At 48.6% G+C, this 19384-nt stretch overlaps 5 protein-coding genes across 5 annotated transcripts; 3 read left to right on the top strand and 2 right to left on the bottom strand.

The window, feature by feature from the left end:
• Nucleotides 1-1649: 1649 nt before the first annotated feature.
• On the top strand, nucleotides 1650-2789 carry RhiXN_06271 (Vegetative incompatibility protein HET-E-1; the record flags this gene model as incomplete). Its single annotated transcript, XM_043326087.1, has 4 exons — nucleotides 1650-1810; nucleotides 1863-1980; nucleotides 2037-2326; nucleotides 2387-2789. The coding sequence occupies 4 exons, from the start codon at nucleotides 1650-1652 to the stop codon at nucleotides 2787-2789; spliced, it is 972 nt and encodes a 323-aa protein (XP_043181519.1).
• Nucleotides 2790-4270: 1481 nt separating this feature from the next.
• Nucleotides 4271-8352, top strand: RhiXN_06270 (mitotic checkpoint protein BUB3,1; the record flags this gene model as incomplete). The annotated part of the gene is made up of 7 exons (XM_043326086.1): nucleotides 4271-4398; nucleotides 4458-5115; nucleotides 5183-6170; nucleotides 6223-7290; nucleotides 7349-7644; nucleotides 7702-7985; nucleotides 8040-8352. The coding sequence occupies 7 exons, from the start codon at nucleotides 4271-4273 to the stop codon at nucleotides 8350-8352; spliced, it is 3735 nt and encodes a 1244-aa protein (XP_043181518.1).
• Nucleotides 8353-8860: 508 nt separating this feature from the next.
• Nucleotides 8861-12914, top strand: RhiXN_06269 (Isoleucyl-tRNA synthetase; the record flags this gene model as incomplete). The annotated part of the gene is made up of 16 exons (XM_043326085.1): nucleotides 8861-8882; nucleotides 8934-9096; nucleotides 9153-9171; nucleotides 9221-9641; nucleotides 9692-9978; nucleotides 10039-10254; nucleotides 10312-10403; nucleotides 10458-10556; nucleotides 10618-10744; nucleotides 10798-10964; nucleotides 11021-11212; nucleotides 11268-11351; nucleotides 11407-11669; nucleotides 11723-11892; nucleotides 11949-12170; nucleotides 12228-12914. 16 exons carry the CDS (start codon nucleotides 8861-8863, stop codon nucleotides 12912-12914), a joined length of 3231 nt encoding a protein of 1076 aa, XP_043181517.1.
• Nucleotides 12915-14731: 1817 nt separating this feature from the next.
• On the bottom strand, nucleotides 14732-16989 carry RhiXN_06268 (uncharacterized protein; the record flags this gene model as incomplete). The annotated part of the gene is made up of 13 exons (XM_043326084.1): nucleotides 14732-14793; nucleotides 14846-14954; nucleotides 15018-15139; nucleotides 15194-15437; nucleotides 15498-15734; nucleotides 15792-15856; nucleotides 15909-16198; nucleotides 16300-16316; nucleotides 16373-16478; nucleotides 16541-16578; nucleotides 16639-16704; nucleotides 16773-16782; nucleotides 16841-16989. 13 exons carry the CDS (start codon nucleotides 16987-16989, stop codon nucleotides 14732-14734), a joined length of 1515 nt encoding a protein of 504 aa, XP_043181516.1.
• Nucleotides 16990-17336: 347 nt separating this feature from the next.
• Nucleotides 17337-19273, bottom strand: RhiXN_06267 (prenylated Rab acceptor 1; the record flags this gene model as incomplete). Its single annotated transcript, XM_043326083.1, has 13 exons — nucleotides 17337-17476; nucleotides 17573-17594; nucleotides 17645-17696; nucleotides 17745-17766; nucleotides 17818-17863; nucleotides 17914-18016; nucleotides 18072-18133; nucleotides 18187-18225; nucleotides 18415-18591; nucleotides 18881-18942; nucleotides 18996-19037; nucleotides 19098-19212; nucleotides 19262-19273. The coding sequence occupies 13 exons, from the start codon at nucleotides 19271-19273 to the stop codon at nucleotides 17337-17339; spliced, it is 894 nt and encodes a 297-aa protein (XP_043181515.1).
• Between the last annotated feature and the right edge of the window lie 111 nt (nucleotides 19274-19384).

The raw sequence follows: 19384 nt of genomic DNA, 5'->3' as shown, positions 1-19384 counted from the left end.
GTCCGTAGTACATGTTTGGTACGAATGAGATAGTGACCCGTTGCACGTATCATTCACCGATTACATACTAACCCGTGCGCTCTAGGCAAATTATTTTGACCCAAACCTCCAGCATCAGACTCGCGTTAAAGTGCTTCAGTTACTTCCGGAGTATGAGGCCTCAGTTCAATGTATGTGAGCTCGAGTCTTCGTTCGTTCCGATCGCCGAGTCCCAGGACTGGAGAACGAATAACCGGGTTATTAAGCGAGACTTTCTACTGCTCAGCACTGGCGGTTCATTTTCATTCTGCCAATGTCTCATGAGCTAGTGCATGACTGGAAGATTTTTTTTGTCTATGCGACTACTGCTGTGGATGGAGATAATGAACCTGAAGAGGTGCGCTGGCGCCATGCCACAAGCGATATCTAGTGAAGAACGACACAGGTCAAATCAATTTCATTCAAAGATGACGAGCTAATATGTTTGCTTAGGATACCAGAAACTTAAAGGAATTGATACACGATTGTTGGCGATTTACCACAACGTTTGCATCTAGTCTCGTTTCCTTCATCACTCCTCACATCTACATATCTATGCTTCCTTCTGGCCAAATCAGCCGATCATAGCATTATACCACACGGCAAGGCGATTAGTTAAAATCAGCGGCACATCGAATGACATCAGGATGCACTCATTGCGACCTGGCGTATCGGGGGCTTCACTGGAACACTTCTGCTACTTTCTCTCCGATGGCTCGCGAATAGCTGTAGCCGGGGAAAATTCTTGTATTCGACACATCGACAGTAGGACCTGCTCCTACTCAAGGGGCATGAGTCCTTGGTTAATCAATTCAGTTCTCAAACGACGGTGCACGCATCGTATCGGGTCTCTGGATAAGACCATTCGCGTGTGGAGTGCGCAAAGTGGAAACAGCTCTGGAACTTGGAGGGACATACTGTGGGATCAATTCTATCGCACTTTCCGGATAGCTCTGCATTGCTTCTGTTCGTCGATCACACCATTGCATATGGAGTGCTACACTGGGAGAGATTATTCGGGCCACTCGTAGGAAATAATGAGCTATCTCACCGTCAAGTATTCACCCAATGGACGCTATATATTTCTGCAGGCTGGCCCCAGATGTCATAATGGGACCAAAATGGCAAACTGCTAAGAAGGATTCGCGTACGTACGGGAGGCCTGGCTATACCCCGATCGATATATCTCCTGACAGTACACGCATTGCTTCGGGATCTAGCCACCGCATTCTATATGGGACATTGAGACCGGACAGTTAGTCTAGATTGGTCTTTTGATCCATAACCTTCAACTGCAAGATGTCTCGTTCTCACCTAATGGGTCTTGGTTGGCTTCCGGCTTCCAGGCGGAAACATTTGCATATGGGACGCTCACAGTGGCAACTGGTGCTTGGACCTCTGAAAGAACACAGGCACCACCATCAAGTTTTCCCGATAGCTCCTGTTCATCTCTCAGCCGACAGTGCTTCACGATCGTCTATATGATGCTCGTAGTAAGCAATCTTCAAAGCCACATCTAGGTTACCAGTGTGAAGTTACATCAATTGCCGTCTCGCCCGATGGTACCCGAATCGCTTATGTACTGGGCACAGTGATATATGTATGGGACGTCCAGAACGAATCGTCAATATATGTCCAAGAGCTGGTTCACTAAAAATCAGTGGCCTGCTCTATTACGACGAGGATACGGATGGCCCGTCCGAGTTGAATCGGCCGTATTCACGCCAGATGGGACTCGCATCATTGCCAACACCACTGAAGGCCCCTTGTTTTTATTCAGAGACGGTTCTGTGTAACCTCTACATCGACAACACACTTCCCATACCTTTATTTTTATATTGCAGCATTGGTATCGTGGCTCTGGCTATACACTCGCCGAGCCCCTCTCGCATCCGCTCCGCTCATGGACAACAACCGCGTCACTGCGCTCGCCGCTGTTCTTTTACCCATACTATCGCTTTGGTGAGCTGTCCTAGCTAGTTATGTAATTCTATGTAGCTGATGCATAAACAACCCAGTCATGGAGGCTGAAGCTTGACTTCATCGGCTCCGTGATTCCACTAATCCGTTCAATGCGCTCGTCTTCAAGCAGTTCTCATCGCGTAATTGGGATTCGTTTCTTGGGAGACACTGTTTGGGCCGATAGACATATATTCGCCTATATCATTGCGCAGAGTACTCACCCGAGGTACTGCATAGTCTCTGGTTCAAAGGACGGGGTGATTCGAGTGCATGATGCTGGGAGCAATCGCTTGATCATTACCATCAGTCTTCCTACGATTGGTACGAGGACCAGAAACTCACATCAGTACGTGTCGTTCTCTTCCGATGGCCGCGCATAATTTCGAAGTCTTATCGAACAACTCAGTCAAATTGCCGGACTGGCCCGAAGTCCCGCCCTCACAGTGGTTGATGTCAGGCTACGCGTGCACTGCGTTGAAAGTGGTCGATTATTGATGGAATCAGACGAGATTTTTTATGATCGCCTGGTCTTTCACCAGACGGTACTCGTATCCTTAAGTCGGGAAGGTCGTCAACGCCCGGTTCTGGTTACTGTTGATGGACTTGGACAGCAAACAGGAGATCGGCTGGATGATAATTTGGGAGGCCTTGTCTTCGCACTCTCCCGTATTCACGAGGGACGGCTCCCATATTGCTACTTCCCCGTGGCCCTCGAGGCCTCGATTCCAATATGTATCTGGAGTGCCCAGGATGGCAAGGTTGTACTTGGGCCTATCAAAAGATACGTGATCCACTCAGTTCTCCCATGAGGACACCTTCACTTGCCTTCTTCCCTGATGGAAAAACTCGTTAGTGGTTCAAAGATGGGGTACTACGTATAATTGATGTACGGCCTGAATCTAGTATGGTGGGCCCAGTGGTGCTTTTAATGCATAACACGCTAACAACAATGACTCTATTCCACTAACCAGGCCCAGATGGTTCATCCCAATTCTGGACTGGAGAATGGACTGAACGGGTGGATTAGGGATAGTCAATCCGGTTACTCGTGTGGGTTCCGCCCGGACTTCACAGTTCGTTAATGTGGCCCGGGACAAGCGACTTATGTCGGAAAAGGGGTGGCTGAAGTTAGACTTTGAAGGAGTATGTATAGGAGAATCGTGGCCGAGTGCTATCACCCAGATAACCGCAAGTCAGCATGATTCGTTTATATAGACATCGATGATTCTTAACTTGCTGTATCAGATTCAGCCTGCAGCTATATGCTCCACAGTTCATGAAATAGGACAATAATTGAATGAATTGAATGTATACGAATGTTACAACATGGCCATGGCTATTGATAGTGCTGCGGGTATTAGTGAGTTATACAGTGAATACTTGTTTAATTTGTGATATATACCAGATGGGCTTGTATTGCCCCTACATTAAAATCCATTACTCGTTGGTTCAACACGCGCTGACTCATGTGATGACATACAAACCAGTCGTTCTATGCTAACCGTGGAACGGCGCGCTGGTGGGAACGAATCTTGCGCAGTCTGGGCTTCGTACTCGCGTGGAACGACCGGCTACACTACTGATATGGAATTACCGACCTGAATGACTCGGAACCGGGCGTGGAGCGTGCCTTGTGCCAGATTGTCAGGAGAAAACAAGCAAGCTGAGCCGACAAAAATTCAATTCTTTTCATATCCACGTTAAGAACCGTGACTTGGATGGACGTCATATCTGTCATTTTTGAGGTTGGAAAAACCGGCTAGAAGAGACGCGGGATGTACAACGTGATGAAATGGGTTGGCGCGTTCTTTGTACTTGTTGATCCGTGGCACTATTTGTTGACGCGTTAGGTTCGGAAAGTTGGGCAGGGCGTCAGATATGAGAAGGGTTGTGAGCATAACGGATAGGTCGGTCAAAATGTTGAACAGATGTCTGGGAGAGTGTAGGTGGGGCTTGTTCGGACGGTAAGCGGAAGAGGAAAGGAAGAGAAGAACAAATCAGATATTTTTGATCAAATGTCACGTGATGGCATGTTGGGCCATGGTTGCACATGGTGAATGTTGGTCTGTTCCATCACTCGCTTTGCACACACTTATGAACTGCACATAGACGACAACGAACACGAACTACTACTACTATATATATTTACTGGACAATGATTGCTAGCACGCCTCCACCTTGCTTGCGTACGCCTCGTAAGTAAATTAAAATACAGAGTTTGGTTCCCTGTTGAGCCCATGTGTTGCCAGCCGCTCATCAGCGACCGCATAATCCCTATCGCCGACCTCAAATGTCTCCATTACGCTCTGTATCCACCCCGAATGCGGGTACTGAAAGTGGGACTGATACCCTATGCATTCCCCCTCTCCCCTACGACAACGAATACTGCTCGATCCGGAGCCTCGATTTGCGCATGTAGTACACCGACCAGCATTTCCGAATATGGTATCACCCAGACGGTCCTCGCTCGACTTTAGCACTGCCGTTGGCTCTCCAGGGCCCCAGCCGTTCCCCCAACGCCGGCCCCTTACCCGTCTATCCTCCGATACGACATTTGCCCAGCCACTGGTTCCCCTGTCTGATTCAGACTCAGACGGCTCCGACTTAGAATTGGATATTGAAGGAGATGCAGTTATTAGAGGGTTCGGAATTGACGACGATGTGGAGATACATGATGCAGACCCCGAGGATGGTCAGGATCTTAGTATACTCGAAGGTCAGGAAGACGACGAGGCAGACCAGAGTTGGCACACCGCCACCCCATTTACGCCCGGCAATTCGTTCTTTTCGAACGTGCTTTCGCCAAACAATAACGAGCTACCCGCGAGGCCCAACCTCACTCGTACACCCAGTTCGAGGCCAACGATATTGGAGGAATTGCAGCCGCCAAAGGCCAAGCGCAGGTCTATGGACCATGCACTTACGGCCGGAGCAATGTCCAAATTGTTGCTGACTCCTAGCCGGTCACGACATCGTGAGCCCGCGCCGGAACGGAGTTCGCCGCCTGAAACAGCATCTCCTGCCTCACCAACACGTAAATTTCGTCTGGGACTTCCTCTCCCACCGCGCTCGCATGGTGCCGAAAACTATAGTTGGCACGGAGGAATTGACATGAGCTCAGAGTCAATTCGGAAGGTGAGCCCAACTAACTTACATACTCCATTGTTCGCATACTCAAACAGTTTCATATTCAATTACACAGCTGTCACTCATAGACGACGAATATAACCCCGGCTCAGACCCGGACTCTCCCTCGAAAATGTTTCCTAACGCAACCACCATCGCTGCCAAAGGCAAAGGTCGACGGGATCCCTCCTGGGACGCACGCAAACTGAAATCGCTCAAACCACTTCGTCGCGGGATCTTCGCTCCGTCTGCCGATTCGACAAACACTGAGATCCCAATAATTGAGTCTGTCCCTAGCACGGACCCTTCCTCCCCTTTCGTTCAACAATCAACAACGTCAAATGCTCCAAAGGATTTTGTTGCGCCGACATTTTCCCTTAGCGTTTTCTCGCCGCCTAGGACGTCGTCGCCGATGAAGGCAGGGCAGAAAGGGGCTGGGTTGTTCGAGAAAGAGATGAATCTGAGTGGGGTGGACGGCGAGGAAACCGACATGTTTCCGCCCATCTCTGCGAGCTCGCCCCCACCGGTCGGGAGGCGTGGGTCCGCCTTTGCGCTTGGTCCACCCGCGCCTCAGCTCCACCCCGGTAACGCCACGTTCTCCGGTGTTTCAAGTCTACTGAGCGGCCCACTAAAGAAGAAGTTCAAGGGTGGAGCCGCGGGTGACGATAGCGTCCAACTGGAGGAAGGGATCCAACTCACATCGAGTGCCAAACCCAGGACTCGTGCGCGGACAATGTCATTCGGACGCGGCAACTTGCCGAACATTGGAACCGACATCAAACTGGAACAAGTTGACGAATTGGTCACGCCCAGGTTTGCACCTGCTACTTCCTCCTGGCCGGATGACGAGGACATGGACTTTGACAAGTCAATATTCGATAGTATGGTTCAGCATACAAGCTTCTCGGTTGATGCTGGAGGAAGCAGAAGTCTTATTCCCGACACGCCTGTGAAGAAGGCTGTATTTGGGCAAACCCCCGGTGATCCTATCACTATGGGCGATAGAACTAAGGGATGGATGACCAGCTTGCCCGATAGGGGAGGCAAGGCATTCGGCACTCGAGGTGAGTTGTACGAAATCGTTTAATTAGCATTTACTAATACGACGGCAATCAGCACCCCGGCCGTCTCTTCCTATTCGTTTCCCGGACTTCTCTCCCAGTACCCCAGACGACAGCCCGGCCGCCGGTCGCAGCAAGGTCTTGAACCTCGAGGTCCAGGCCAGCCCAACTATGCGGTGGGGCCCTCTTGCCGAGGAGTCTCCTTCATTGAGGCCACATCGGAAGGCTGGCGAGAATAGACCCCGAAGGCGGTCGAATGCGGGTGATATCTCGCTCAATTTGCGCAGCTCGGCCGTTAACGACACCCGAAAGTCGAGTCTGGGCGACTTGGGCCCGAGAAAGGGAGCTCCTGGCGAGAACTCTCTTGGATTGCGTAAGCTCGATGTAGGGGTCAAGAAAGCCGAGAAGTCTAAGAGTCCCAAGCGGGCTCCGGTCGGACAACAGAAACGCACTTATGGAAGTCTAGGTGTAGGCCGGCCCGGTGTCAGGGATGGGATACCCGAGTTTTTGATCGAGGGTGAGAACGAGGATGAGGATGCTGGGATGAGCACGGACACTGGAAAGGAGAAGGGTGGGCTTGGGACGAGTGCGAGCGCAGGGTCGTTCTTGCCTTCGCGCCCGAACTCGTCCCACTCTGGTCCGCTGTTCATGGCTGCGACGCCAAACTTTTTAAACGTCGGCCCTGATTCGTTCATGCGTCGCCCAAGCTTCGATACCGTATCTGGATCGGACGGAGAGGCCAGTGTGGCAGGTACACCCACACGACGTGGACTAGGCGCGAGAAGGGGTGGTGTGCAACCTAGGCAAAGTTTAGCTGCTGCGGCCACCAGGTCCGCTCAACCTGTGGCGGGCCGACAGCTCCCATTCGCACCCTCCAAAGGCCTTCCTCCCCTTGCAGCTCTTAAAGCAGGCCACAGGAGTTCATTACCTGTCGCAAACTGGCGCCTTGTTACTCCTTCGCCTTCCCTCTCATCTCTTGCGTCGCTCATGGACACTCCTACCGCTCCTGCTCGTCGATCTGCTGCTCGCGCCTCGCCAATCTTGTCCAAATGTCGACGACCTGCACAGACTCCTACCCAGAGCCACCTAGCCGAGATTGATCCGGAGCCAATGGCCGCTCTCGGTAGACTGGAGAGGGAGTACCACAGTACAGCAAATCGGCAAGGGCACTTTTGGTCAAGTTCTCAAAGTCGAAAAGGACGGCCGATTGTTCGCGGTGAAGAGGAGTAAACAATTTGAGGGCGTAAGACACCGTCGCCGAGTCCTAGAAGAGGTCGACGTTTTGCGACATCTTGCTAACCCCGGCCACCCGAACGTGCTACAGTTTGAGGATGCTTGGGAGCAAGACGGTCGAAGTCTGATGTTGACGGAGATGTGCGAACTCGGAAATCTTGCAGACTTTTTGATGGAATGGGGCGAGAAGTATGAGAGGCTCGACGAGGCGCGGGTATGGAAGATCGCCAGTGACCTGAGTCATGTGAGTACCTTTACTCCCAATTGATTTGATTGTATGCTGAGAGAGATTTGTTTACAGGGTCTTGCATTTATCCACCACATGGGCGTCATTCATCTTGATCTAAAACCCGCGAACATGTTCGTGACGATTGAAGGTCGCATTCGTATCGGAGATTTTGGAATGGCATCACGTTGGCCCCGTATACCCTCCGAGGCGGATAGCTCAGATGGGTTCGAGCGTGAAGGAGACCGGGACTATATGGCACCAGAAATCTTGCAGGGTGTTTACGGTTTCGGGGCCGATGTTTTCAGTTTGGGTATGACACTCTTGGAGTGTGCCGGCAATATCATTGTGCCCGCCATGTAAGTTCTATTCCATTATCGTCATGTCTTGGTCACTGACTTTGCCTACTTTAGGGGTGAACCGTGGCACAAGCTCCGAAATGATGACCTCTCAGACGTTGAACTCGATGGTTTCAGTCCCGAGATTGTCGATTTTATTGCCACCATGATGCGTCGTGACGCTTCCCGACGACCGACTATGAAAGATGCTTGTGATCATGGCTGCATCACCCGTACCCATACTCTAATGATGCGTGCCATTGAGAACGCCAAGAAACCAGGCGCTGGTCCAACGGATGTTTTCAGAGCCTCGCCATTCGGAAGCGAAGGTCCTGCATTTTTGGAGGAGGTGCTCGGGCGGGCAAACGACGGGATGGACACATCCTAGTCCTATCTGCTCTTGATCTCTTGTTTCGTAATTATGCCCATTATGATGTGTTTTGTTGAAACCTATCTTATCATGCGTTTTCTTGCTTTGTGTTTATTTTCACTTTTTTCTTTTTTACTTACTCGATTTGTGCAGAGGCCAGATACTTCTTGCCGCATTGTTTTGTGATTCTGTGTGATTTTATGATCCCTTTTTTTGTCCCTTCATCTTGATTTGTTTTTGTTCGTGTGTCATGATTTCCTTTGCTGACTTATGCCCGCTCTATTATTGAAGTCTGTATACATGCAAATATATAAATTCTGTAGAAGTAAAATTCCGAGTTAAATATAAAAAGTACGATGACTTGCCATGCGTATTATTAATCTCATCCAAGTCAGATCTTTAATTTGCAATCTCGTGTGGCGGATATGAGATGATTTGATATCGAGAGGAGGATTTATTTGAGCCCTTGACCAAAGGACGACGACAATCCCCCTCATTGCCTTGTCGTAGCCACAAGAGGCTCGCGATGTCGTTTCCTCAGCACGATAGTGAGCTATGATTGCATATCCTCAGAGAATTTTCATCTCATTATTCTGCAGTTGGTGCGCAGTTTAGTTTTCCCAGGGAAGAAGAAAAGGTTATTCAGTACTGGCGCGAGATCGATGCATTTCGCACCAGTCTCAAGTTGAGCGAAGGGAAGCCGACGTATTCGTTCTATGATGGACCGCCGTTTGCGACTGGTTTACCCCATTATGGTCATTTGTGAGCGGATTTTGCCATCTGCCTGGTCTCGTGCTGATCTTTGTATGCGATCCTAGGCTTGCTGGAACGGTCAAGGTATATATCGTATTTAACAATCCAGCATTGTGACTCACTAGAAAATTAGGACATTGTGACTCGATATGCTCATGCCAATGGCTACCATGTCGAACGCCGGTTCGGATGGGACACCCACGGACTCCCAGTCGAACATGAGATCGACAAAAAGCTAGGTATCACCGGCAAGGAGGATGTGATGAAGATGGGGATCGACAAGTACAACGCCGAGTGCCGTGCGATCGTCATGCGTTACTCTTCTGAATGGCGTGCGACGGTAGAGCGGATGGGACGATGGATCGACTTTGACAACGACTACAAGACGTTGAATATCCAATTCATGGAGAGTGTGTGGTGGGCTTTCAGCGAGTTGTTTAAAAAGGGAATGGTGTACCGCGGTCTGAGAGTTATGCCATATTCGACGGGATGTACGACGCCCTTGTCGAACTTTGAGGCTGGATTGGACTATAGGGATGTGAGCGATCCAGCTGGTGAGTCATTTTCAGGCGTGGCGTGGATGAAGATCCTGAATAATGGCTAGTTACTATTTCGTTCCCTCTCGTTGATGACCCATCTACTTCTCTACTCGCATGGACAACTACACCGTGGACTTTGCCTAGCAATCTTGCGCTCTGTGTTCACCCCGAGTTCACATACATCAAGATCCATGACCCGAAGTTTGGAAGCAACTTCATCCTTCATGAGAATCTCCTGACTACCCTTTACAAAGACCCAAAGAAGGTAGACTTCAAGAAGGTCGGTCAATTCAAAGGATCAGATATGAAGGGGTGGAGGTATACACCTCTTTTCGACTACTTCACAGAGCAGGTAGGTGGATTGGAAGCAACTCTAGTCGACCTTCACAACTCAACAAAACGGATACTCTAGTACGAAGACCGAGCCTTCAGGGTAGTCAATGACACCTATGTGACGAGCGACAGTGGAACGGGTATTGTTCACCAGGCTCCATCTTTTGGTGAAGACGATCACCGTATCGCCCTTGCGCACGGAGTCGTTCGTGCTGATGAACAACCTCCTTGCCCTATCGACGATGCGGGTCGCTTCACTAAAGAGGTGCCTGACTTTGCGGGTTTGTACGTCAAGGTGCGTGCCTTTTGCTCTTTATTATATTTTGCCGCACCTGAAACTTTGGGCTTATAGGTGGCAGACAAGGAGATCCAAAAGGTTCTGAAAGCTAAGGGACGATTGATTGTGCAGTCAACTATCATCCATCAGTACCCCTTCTGCTGGAGGTAGGCACATATACTTTAGATTCATTTTATTCCAAACTAATTTCTCGGTTTTAGATCGCACACCCCACTTCTCTACAAGGCCATCCCATCTTGGTTTGTACGCGTACAGTCGGCTGTAGATCAACTTGTGAAGAATAATGCCGAAACCCGATGGTATGACTCACCTTTTGGTATACCTTCTGGAGTCCTTTCAAATAAATCTTATCTCAAATAGGGTGCCACAAACCGTTGGAGATAACAGGTTTGGTAACTGGATTGCTAATGCTCGTGATTGGAATATCTCCCGTAACCGTTACTGGGGCACTCCAATCCCCCTTTGGGTCAGCGAGGACTTAGAAGAGGTGATCACCAGATTTCTCCGCGCTTAGGAAGTAGCTAAATGCGCCATTATTAGGTCGTAGCTGTTGGCTCTGTCCAGGAACTGGAAGAGCTATCTGGAGTCAAGGGAATTACTGACCTACACCGCGATAAAATCGACCACATCACCATCCCATCAAAAACTGGTAAAGGTGTATTGAAGCGCGTAGAAGAAGTATTTGACTGCTGGTTCGAATCGGGAAGGTAAGCTTCGACCAGAAATCCAGAAATCCAGAAACCCAGTATTCATCTCTTCATAGTATGCCTTATGCTCAGATTCACTATCCATTTGAGAACAAGGAGAAATTCCAAAACTCATTCCCGGCCGACTTTGTGTCGGAGGGTATTGACCAGACTCGTGGATGGTTCTACACACTTCTTGTCTTATCCACTCTTTTGTTTGGAAAGGCGCCGTGGAAGAACTTGATTGTCACTGGAATGGTGTTGGCTGCGTGAGTTTTACTGCTTCTTTTCATTGTTATTATTCGAAAACTAACAAAAATTCAGCGACGGCAAGAAGATGAGCAAGAGTCTCAGAAACTTCCCTGATCCCAGTTTGATCGTCAATCAATATGGAGCGGATGCCACTCGGTAGGATTCGCCAGTGTCTATCTATATGCGGCTACCTAATTTTTCATCGCACCAGAATGTACCTTGTCAACTCACCTGTCGTACGCGCCGAGAACCTGCGTTTCCGTGAAGAGGGTGTACGAGAGGTTATCTCGCGGGTGCTCTTGCCATGGCTCAACTCGTATCGGTTCTTCCTCGGCCAAGTCGCATTGTTAAAAAAGGAGACCGGAATTTCATTCACGTATGAAGCTCACAAGGAGCGATCAAACAACGTGATGGATCGTTGGATCTTGGCTAGATGCCAGAGTCTTATTAAACTTGTCAAAGAAGAAATGGAGGGTAAGTCGCTTTTGCTTACTATCATTGCCAATATTAAACCATATATGTGGCAGCTTATCGATTGTATACAATCCTGCCAAGGTTGCTCGACCTGGTTGATGAACTTACCAACTGGTATATTCGATTCAACCGCAAGCGACTAAAGGGAGAAGATGGACCTGAAGTCGCCGTGGCTGCATTGAATACTTTGTTCGAAACTATCTTCACACTTTGCCGTACCATGGTATGCGTTAAAACGGTTACATGCATGGTAAAATACTTATTGGGCATCACTCTTAGGCATCATATACCCCGTTCATTACCGAAAACATCTACCAGGGATTGCGTGACTTTATTCCCAAGTCTGCCGAGGGAGAGGATGATCGCTCGATCCACTTTATACCATTCCCTGATGTCAAGGAGGAATACTTTGACAGTGTGATTGAACGTCAAGTCAAGCGTATGCAATCGGTCATCGAGTTGACTCGCACACTCCGGGAAAGGCATAATCGTGCTCTCAAGGTATGCATATACCCACTCAAGGGTCCGCGTGATGCGAAAGTCTAACCCATTGTCTAGACTCCTCTAAAAGAATTATTGGTCTTCCATCCTGACGAGGAGTACATCAAAGACGTACAGTCACTCCAGCGATACATCGAATCCGAGCTCAATATCCGCGAAATTATCTTTACCTCTGATGAGGCACGTACTGGAGTCAAGTACCGCGCCGTTGCCGACTGGCCTGTACTCGGACGCAAACTGCGCAAAGACATTGGCAAGGTCAAAGCCGGGCTACCTAATTTAACCTCGGATGCCGTCAAATCATACGTACAGACGGGTGCCATTGATGTAGCTGGAATATCGCTCGTGGCTGGCGACCTTGCTGTGCAACGATACGTAGACCTACCGGACGACGGAACGTCGGCAACGAACACAGACAACGATGTGGTCGTAGTGCTAGATATTCGTATCCATCCTGAGCTAGAGGGCGAAGGTCTAGCACGTGAACTCGTCAATCGTGTGCAGAAACTCAGGAAGAAGGCCGGTCTGCAAGCGGTGGACGAGGTAGATGTATACTATTCTTTCGCAAATGGAGAGGGACAGGATATATTGAAGGCAATCGGCGAGCAAGAGGAGATGATCAAGAAGAGTATCAAGGGCCTACCAAAGGACGTGACTGGTCGACCGAAAGGAGTCGCCGTACTGATCGAGGAAGAGCAGGAGATTGGGGAGACGAAGTTCGCGCTGTCGCTTGTGCGGAACTGAAATGAAATCAGACATCAAAGTGAAGTCTTCTTGAAGTCAATATATAGTGCATTTATATAGATTTATTTGGAATTATCAATTGTCTTAAAGAAAGTGCTCTTACCTTTTTCAGGTCAAGATATTTTGATTTTTCCAAGGGTTATGCTGTAGCTCCGTATTGATGATATTGTGCCCTGATAAACATACCCCGCACCGCTCGCCTCTATAGCAAAGCATAGAAGTGAAATGGGTTAAGTACCATGTTTGCACGGTTTAACGGTTTAACAATCTCCCCTTTCAATGATTCTCGAGCTTCCCACCGAGAGGCCCGCGCTCAACTCCGGTATAAAGAACATTTCATCGGTCTGCTTAACGTGGTTCTATCTGTATAATAAAGCCTATCTTGGCATGCATATGCAGTAGTCCATTACAAAAGTGTGGAAACATGCAAATTGGCACATTCCATCCCAAGACCAGCACTAGCTGTATTAGTTAAAGCTGCGTAGCGTAGCAAGCGATTTCATTCCGAGGTTAAATTAGATCAAAAAGTTAAAGATAACAGGGGAGAGCGGGAGCAGGGCTGAAAGAAACCGACTTCTAAAACGCAGCAGCTACAGAGACGATTCAACTAGGAGACGAAAGAGAATGATCAAATGACTAACTGATATTTCGAGCTAAACAAGATCATAAATTCATTGAAGAATAAAGATGGCGAACTTGAAGGGGTGTTGTTCACGTGGAAACGGGAAAATCTACCCATCTTTCAGTGCGCATGTCTACTCAACAAGATTGCGATCTTGTTTAGCTCGAGATGTGAGTTGGTCATTTGATCATTTGATCATTTTCTTTCGTCTCCTAGTTGAATCGTCTCTGTAGCTGCTGCGTTTCAGAAGTCGGTTTCTTTCGGCCCCACTCCCGCTCTCCTGCCATATGCCCCTGTTATCCGTAAACCTTCGATCTAATTCAACCGAATGAAATCGCTCACTACACGACGCAGCTTTAACTAATACAGCTAGTGCCGGCCTTGAGCTGGAATGTGCGAGCTTGCACGTGTCCACACTTTTGTAGCGCACTAGCATGTACCCAACTCTTCCTCACCATGGGCATGATGAAATGCAGAAGAACAGGGACGGATTTTTTTTACACCAAGTTAGGGATTTATGAAGCCATCAATGCTTGTGGACGAATACCAAGCGAACAGCATGTATGATTCTCGTGGTTAATCGGAACCCGAAACAAAAGGCTATTCCTCGTTCCGGAATCGTGCACTTGGCCTTGATCATGAGGCAGTGAACATGACCAACACTTGAGTTTCTGGGTATCGAAATCCACGTGCTCGCTCATGTGCTTTTAATTCATGAGCCTGGCTATTAGCCCCTATCTCGCGATAGCTTTCTGTCTACATGTACGTACATCCTCACGATTGACACAACTTTGCTACACTTCTAAATCCTCAGAACTCTGAACTGCATACACCAGCAAACTCAAGCCCAGGGCAGCTCGATCCCACTGACAATAGAAAGTAGAAAATACGTGACGTTGATATCATTATATAGATCGTAACCACACACTAGAAATAACAACATGACTCGCAGAGTTATACAACTCCCAACACATTACAAAGCCTTTGCTCACCAAAATTATACTCTGCAAAACCTCTTGAGCTTCGACGGTTTTGCAGAACTACAGATAAATAAACACAGATAGAAAGCGATCAAAACACTCGTGACAACACCCCACCATTACACTTGACCATCAACTTCAATATCGTCTTCAAATAAATCATGGCTGGCGTGCCGAATTACCGCCCAACACCAGCCATGCCCTCCTGTCCACTGTCATTTCCACTTCCCTCGGACGGGGGGATGGTATTCCAGATACCCAAGTAGTTGATGCATAACTATTCCTCTATTAGCCCCGCGTTAAGGACGAAAGAAAGAAGTAATACGAACCTTCTTCATATCCAGGATACTTCCCACTCCTCAATTCCGACAAGACTTGTTTCATCGAATCGCTGCTACGAATCTCGGACCAGTGTTGAAGCGCGAAATCCATTTGTACCTATACGTCCAATCGCAGATTAACATCATCCCTCCATACAACTCGGCTACAAGTAACACGAACCTTGCGGATTTCCGAAAACGCAGCCGAGAACCCAGAAAACAGCTCGAATGGCACACTCTGGATCGATAGGCTCTTGGTTATATGCGTAAACGCCCGGGCCTTCAGTTCTTCTAGGTCTAGCTCTGTAATCCCAATCAGTCCATGTCCAGGTACCTAGTAGGCAGAAGCAAACTCACTGTCTGCAAGGCGATAGATAGCCTTTGCGCTACAAGGCACAGGTCGATCCGGGTAATTTGCTTCCCAGTTCTTTAACCAGCCCCTGCGCGAGTCCGATCGGCCCATTATTCCGATCCCGGGAGAGTTCATTGGTGCTCCGTCACTTGATATAGGAAGTTGAAGGGCCTGGGCAAAGGAGGCCGAGGGAGACGAGACCAAAAACTGGGACTTGAGAGGCGCAAACACGATAGTATCTGTGTACAACTAAACCAACTTCCTATCAGCAAGGCGGTCCGTGAGCAAAAACAACAATAAAGGACCCACATAGTACAAAAACGCCTTGTATGTCACATACGCTACGTCCCTCACAACCACAGGGGTCTTCGATGGACCTGGGACGACCGGGGCTGGAACTTGAGGCTTCGCAGACGGCACTGGGATCAATGGAGCCGTTTCTACATCTTCGACTCGGACGATTATGCCAGCGTCCGAGGTAACTTCCCAAGTTATATCATCGAGCTCGGCATCTTCCTCGTCAGAGTCATCGTGCGCATTCATATACTACCCCACACTAGTCAGCCCAACGAAATCTAAAGAGGCGACGACAAGTGAACCTACATCCGAATCATCTTCCACCAAGTCGGCACCCAAACTCGCACCCTCTGCGAATCCAGAACTAAACACTGTAACCCAGCCCATCAGAGTTTGACCTAGCTTGTTACCATGTATACCCACTCGTTTGGAAATACTCGGCCCGCCCACTCAATAGCTTCTTGCTCGCCCAAATCTTCTTGGACTTTCCTCCCCTCCTCCTTGGGGGAATGATAAACTCCACATCCGAATATATAGGATCGTCCAACAAACTCCCAACAGATGCCATCAATGATCGAGGCACGGATTGGACGTTCATGTTCGATACCGGGGCAGATGGGGAAGATGTAATTTGACAAACGATGACAAAGGCATCTTGCATTCGGACGGTGTTGGGCGCATAATAGACTGCGTCGCGGCGTGCGAATTGAGCCCTGTCGAGTTGTGATGGGTCAGCTTGTGGACGGAGATAATGTAGTGGAGAGTGATGTGCATATCCGTTGGGGATTGTTGAAAGGTTAAAGTCAAAACGTACCATCCCCAGTTGGCCGTCTATCCATCAACAAAAGTCAACAACAGAGCACCAAAGCATATAGATGATCACTGACCTTCCACGAGAATGCATGGTTATAAGCTTCCTTGGTATTAAAGCTCGTCCCCTTGTTGATGCTCCTCAACTCAAACGTGAACTTGTACAATCCCTCCCGCTGCCACCTTGACCCCACCAGCTCCAAATAAGCCAAACCCCCAAAAAGACAGGATGGAGCCATGCTTACTTTCCATTCATGGCCTTTTCCTTTTCATCCGAAGTAGGCTATAGAGCAGAGATATTCGTATTTAGTAGCTCCACATCAAGAGATGAGCGCCGACTCACCTCGCATGAGAGGTACAAGCTGATATACCCTCCACCTTCGTGTCCGCTATTGGGATAAAAGAGCACCTATTAAAAAAAAAAAAAAGGATAATAAAACTCCCCCGCACTGATACGATTTGCTGATCAAAACAAACCTGCCAGCGTCTTGTGGAACGAGGCGTCAACCGACAGCGAGCGTGAGATGGTCAAAGATGATACTTACCCGCCTCCAAAGATCGCACTCTTGACAACCTTGCTCTTTTGCTCGCCCTTGCTGTTTTCAAACAATTGCTTCAGATTCCGTACGGTCCATTCGAGCGTAACCGTCTGGGATTCTTGAAATTCAGTCATTGTCGAGTTTGCCTGGTTCATCGTATCGTGATAAATCAATTATAAAAGTTTTAATCAAGTAGGTCAATCTGGGTAAGGGAAACGAAGGGGTGGGCGAGGGAAAGAACAACGTGAGAGTGGAGCGCGTCGCAGAGAGAGTTTATAGTCACGAGGCTTCAGTTTATGGTCAACGACACAACTATTTCGTAATAAACCCCTATCCGGGCACATCGCGGGTAGCAAGGGTGATCGGGAATTGCAATCGAAATTCAAAAGGCAAGCTGGTTGGGCACAAAACGAAAGAAAAAATCTATTAGGAATTACAACAAGGAGCCATACGTGTCTACCCAGCGACAATTTGAACGATTTTCTCCCGAATATGGACCGACCTAAACCTCGGACACGTTCGCGTACTCGGACTCGACGCCAGGCTCCATCAATGCGGCGTGTCCGAGAATGAGAACTGCACTTGAACCGACGAGCCAGAAGAACGTGCCGAGGGGGCTGGACCACCACAGAAGGGGAATGCCTAATGACCATCACCGTTAGAAATCGGTAATTATTAGGAGGTATTGTATTTTGGAAGTGTTTCGGATGAAATAAAATGTGGTGAGGGCAAACGCACCAATAACGAACAATCCAGTATACTGCAACCCTAGTCAGCGATCTGCGGTCATTCAAATGGGTGGCGACTTACTAGGGACTTCTGAGTGACTACATGCTCTCCCACTTGCATCGGCTCCGGCGCCCTTTTCCCTAGTCAACACCATTGTCTCATCCTTAGCGCGACAATTTACCATTTATTAATTGCCATGAACCCTGTGTCCTAATCAGTTGCCTGAACGGGAGCGACGTGAGATGGGAGCGTACCTCCAATCAAGAAACCCAGACTGATCAATAGCCAGCTATTGGTCAACTATCCAATGCGTTAGCAGGAGTTAAAGGCAAAGGGAATATTGAACTCACAAGCGCATAGACGGCCAAAATTATAACGATGAATCCATAATTCCCGGAGAAGTAGCGTGTGTTGTACGAGATTCGGGACGTGGCCTGGTTCAAATCCGCAGGTCTGTATCGTGTGTTATCATATCTATCCTATCCCAAACGTATGAACTATGACCGACCGAGATATACGCTGAACGTCAAAGAACTCCTGAGGACCCCTGAGCGCACTGAGCTTGGTCTCCTACACCGCAGTCAGCACAACCACCCCAACCCCCACCCAATCACAACACGCACGCGCAAATTCTTGAGATACTCGGGAACCTTCATTGCAATCTCCATGGTTGGTCAAGGTTTAATTGTATAGGATAATAAGAATTGGTAGATCGCACGGAAAGTGTCCAAGTGATCGTAGAGAGAGTGAAAGTGTCAAGTGGGAAGCGCCGACCCCGTGCGACCGTGTGCTTTTATTTGCTTCCGCAGCTGCGCCACGTACCCCTACGACTCCCATCCACGCGCACTGACACAGGCATAGCGACCTGCATATATACAGCACTGCCCACCACTATGCTGCGCCGCGACCCAACTCCCCTTCAGATCACCGAGTTCGACGTGGAGGACGTCAAGAAAGCAATGGCCTTGCGCGAGAATAATAGCCAGGGACCACCGGAAAAGAGCAGCCTGTAAACGCGCTAGAACAGGCTAAGAAGAAGAAAGAGGGAAAGACACAGCACAAAGAATAGGTCTAAATCAATAATTGTAGGTATAATATCGGATATCACTTGAGCGCGTAATTAACTCTAGTAGGTTAGATTCATTCAAATGACATATACCCTCATGTACAGTAAATCACCGACTTGCACCAACCGTACTCAACTTCACAACCACAATATCCGGCGTAACAATCGGCAAAAGTTTCTAAATTACCGGCTATTTCAGTCTCCATCCCCGCCCTCCCAGCGAATGCGCCTCAATCCAGCCTTTAACTTACCTGAATCATCTCGTCGTGCTCAGGTATCTTCTCAAAGCGCTCTGCATCGGCCGCCGATTCATCTAGCATGACGTGCTTAATCATTCAGTTGGCAATATCTATGGGACTAGCTTACAAGTTTCGATGACATGTACTTTCCCGTCTGTTACGCCCACATCTACCGATCAGAGGCGTATAAATTTAGATCCCCAAGTCGATCACTTGAAAACCAACTAACCGTGGGATATCGACCCCTGCAGCCCGAGGAACATATCTCGCGTGTTTAACATCACTTGTCGCACTTCTTCGAGAAGATCGGATGATTTGGGAGTAAGGGTTATGTATACTATGCACTAGCCGCACATGTTAGATCAAGATTCATCGAGGATGCGGGATCCTTACGCGGTCAGACATGGTGGAGGTGGAGGTTATTGGCAAGTACAGTCCAGTCAATCTTTGTCCTCCAATTTAGAGTGAAACACTTCTCAATCTACCAAGAAAATCCTTTTATTCCCATAAATAATA

Source organism: Rhizoctonia solani, chromosome 7, assembly GCF_016906535.1.
Source record: "Rhizoctonia solani chromosome 7, complete sequence".
Classification (NCBI taxonomy): Eukaryota; Fungi; Basidiomycota; class Agaricomycetes; order Cantharellales; family Ceratobasidiaceae; genus Rhizoctonia; species Rhizoctonia solani.
Note: the sequence above shows the minus strand (reverse complement) of the source record. Positions and strands in the feature narration are given on the sequence as shown.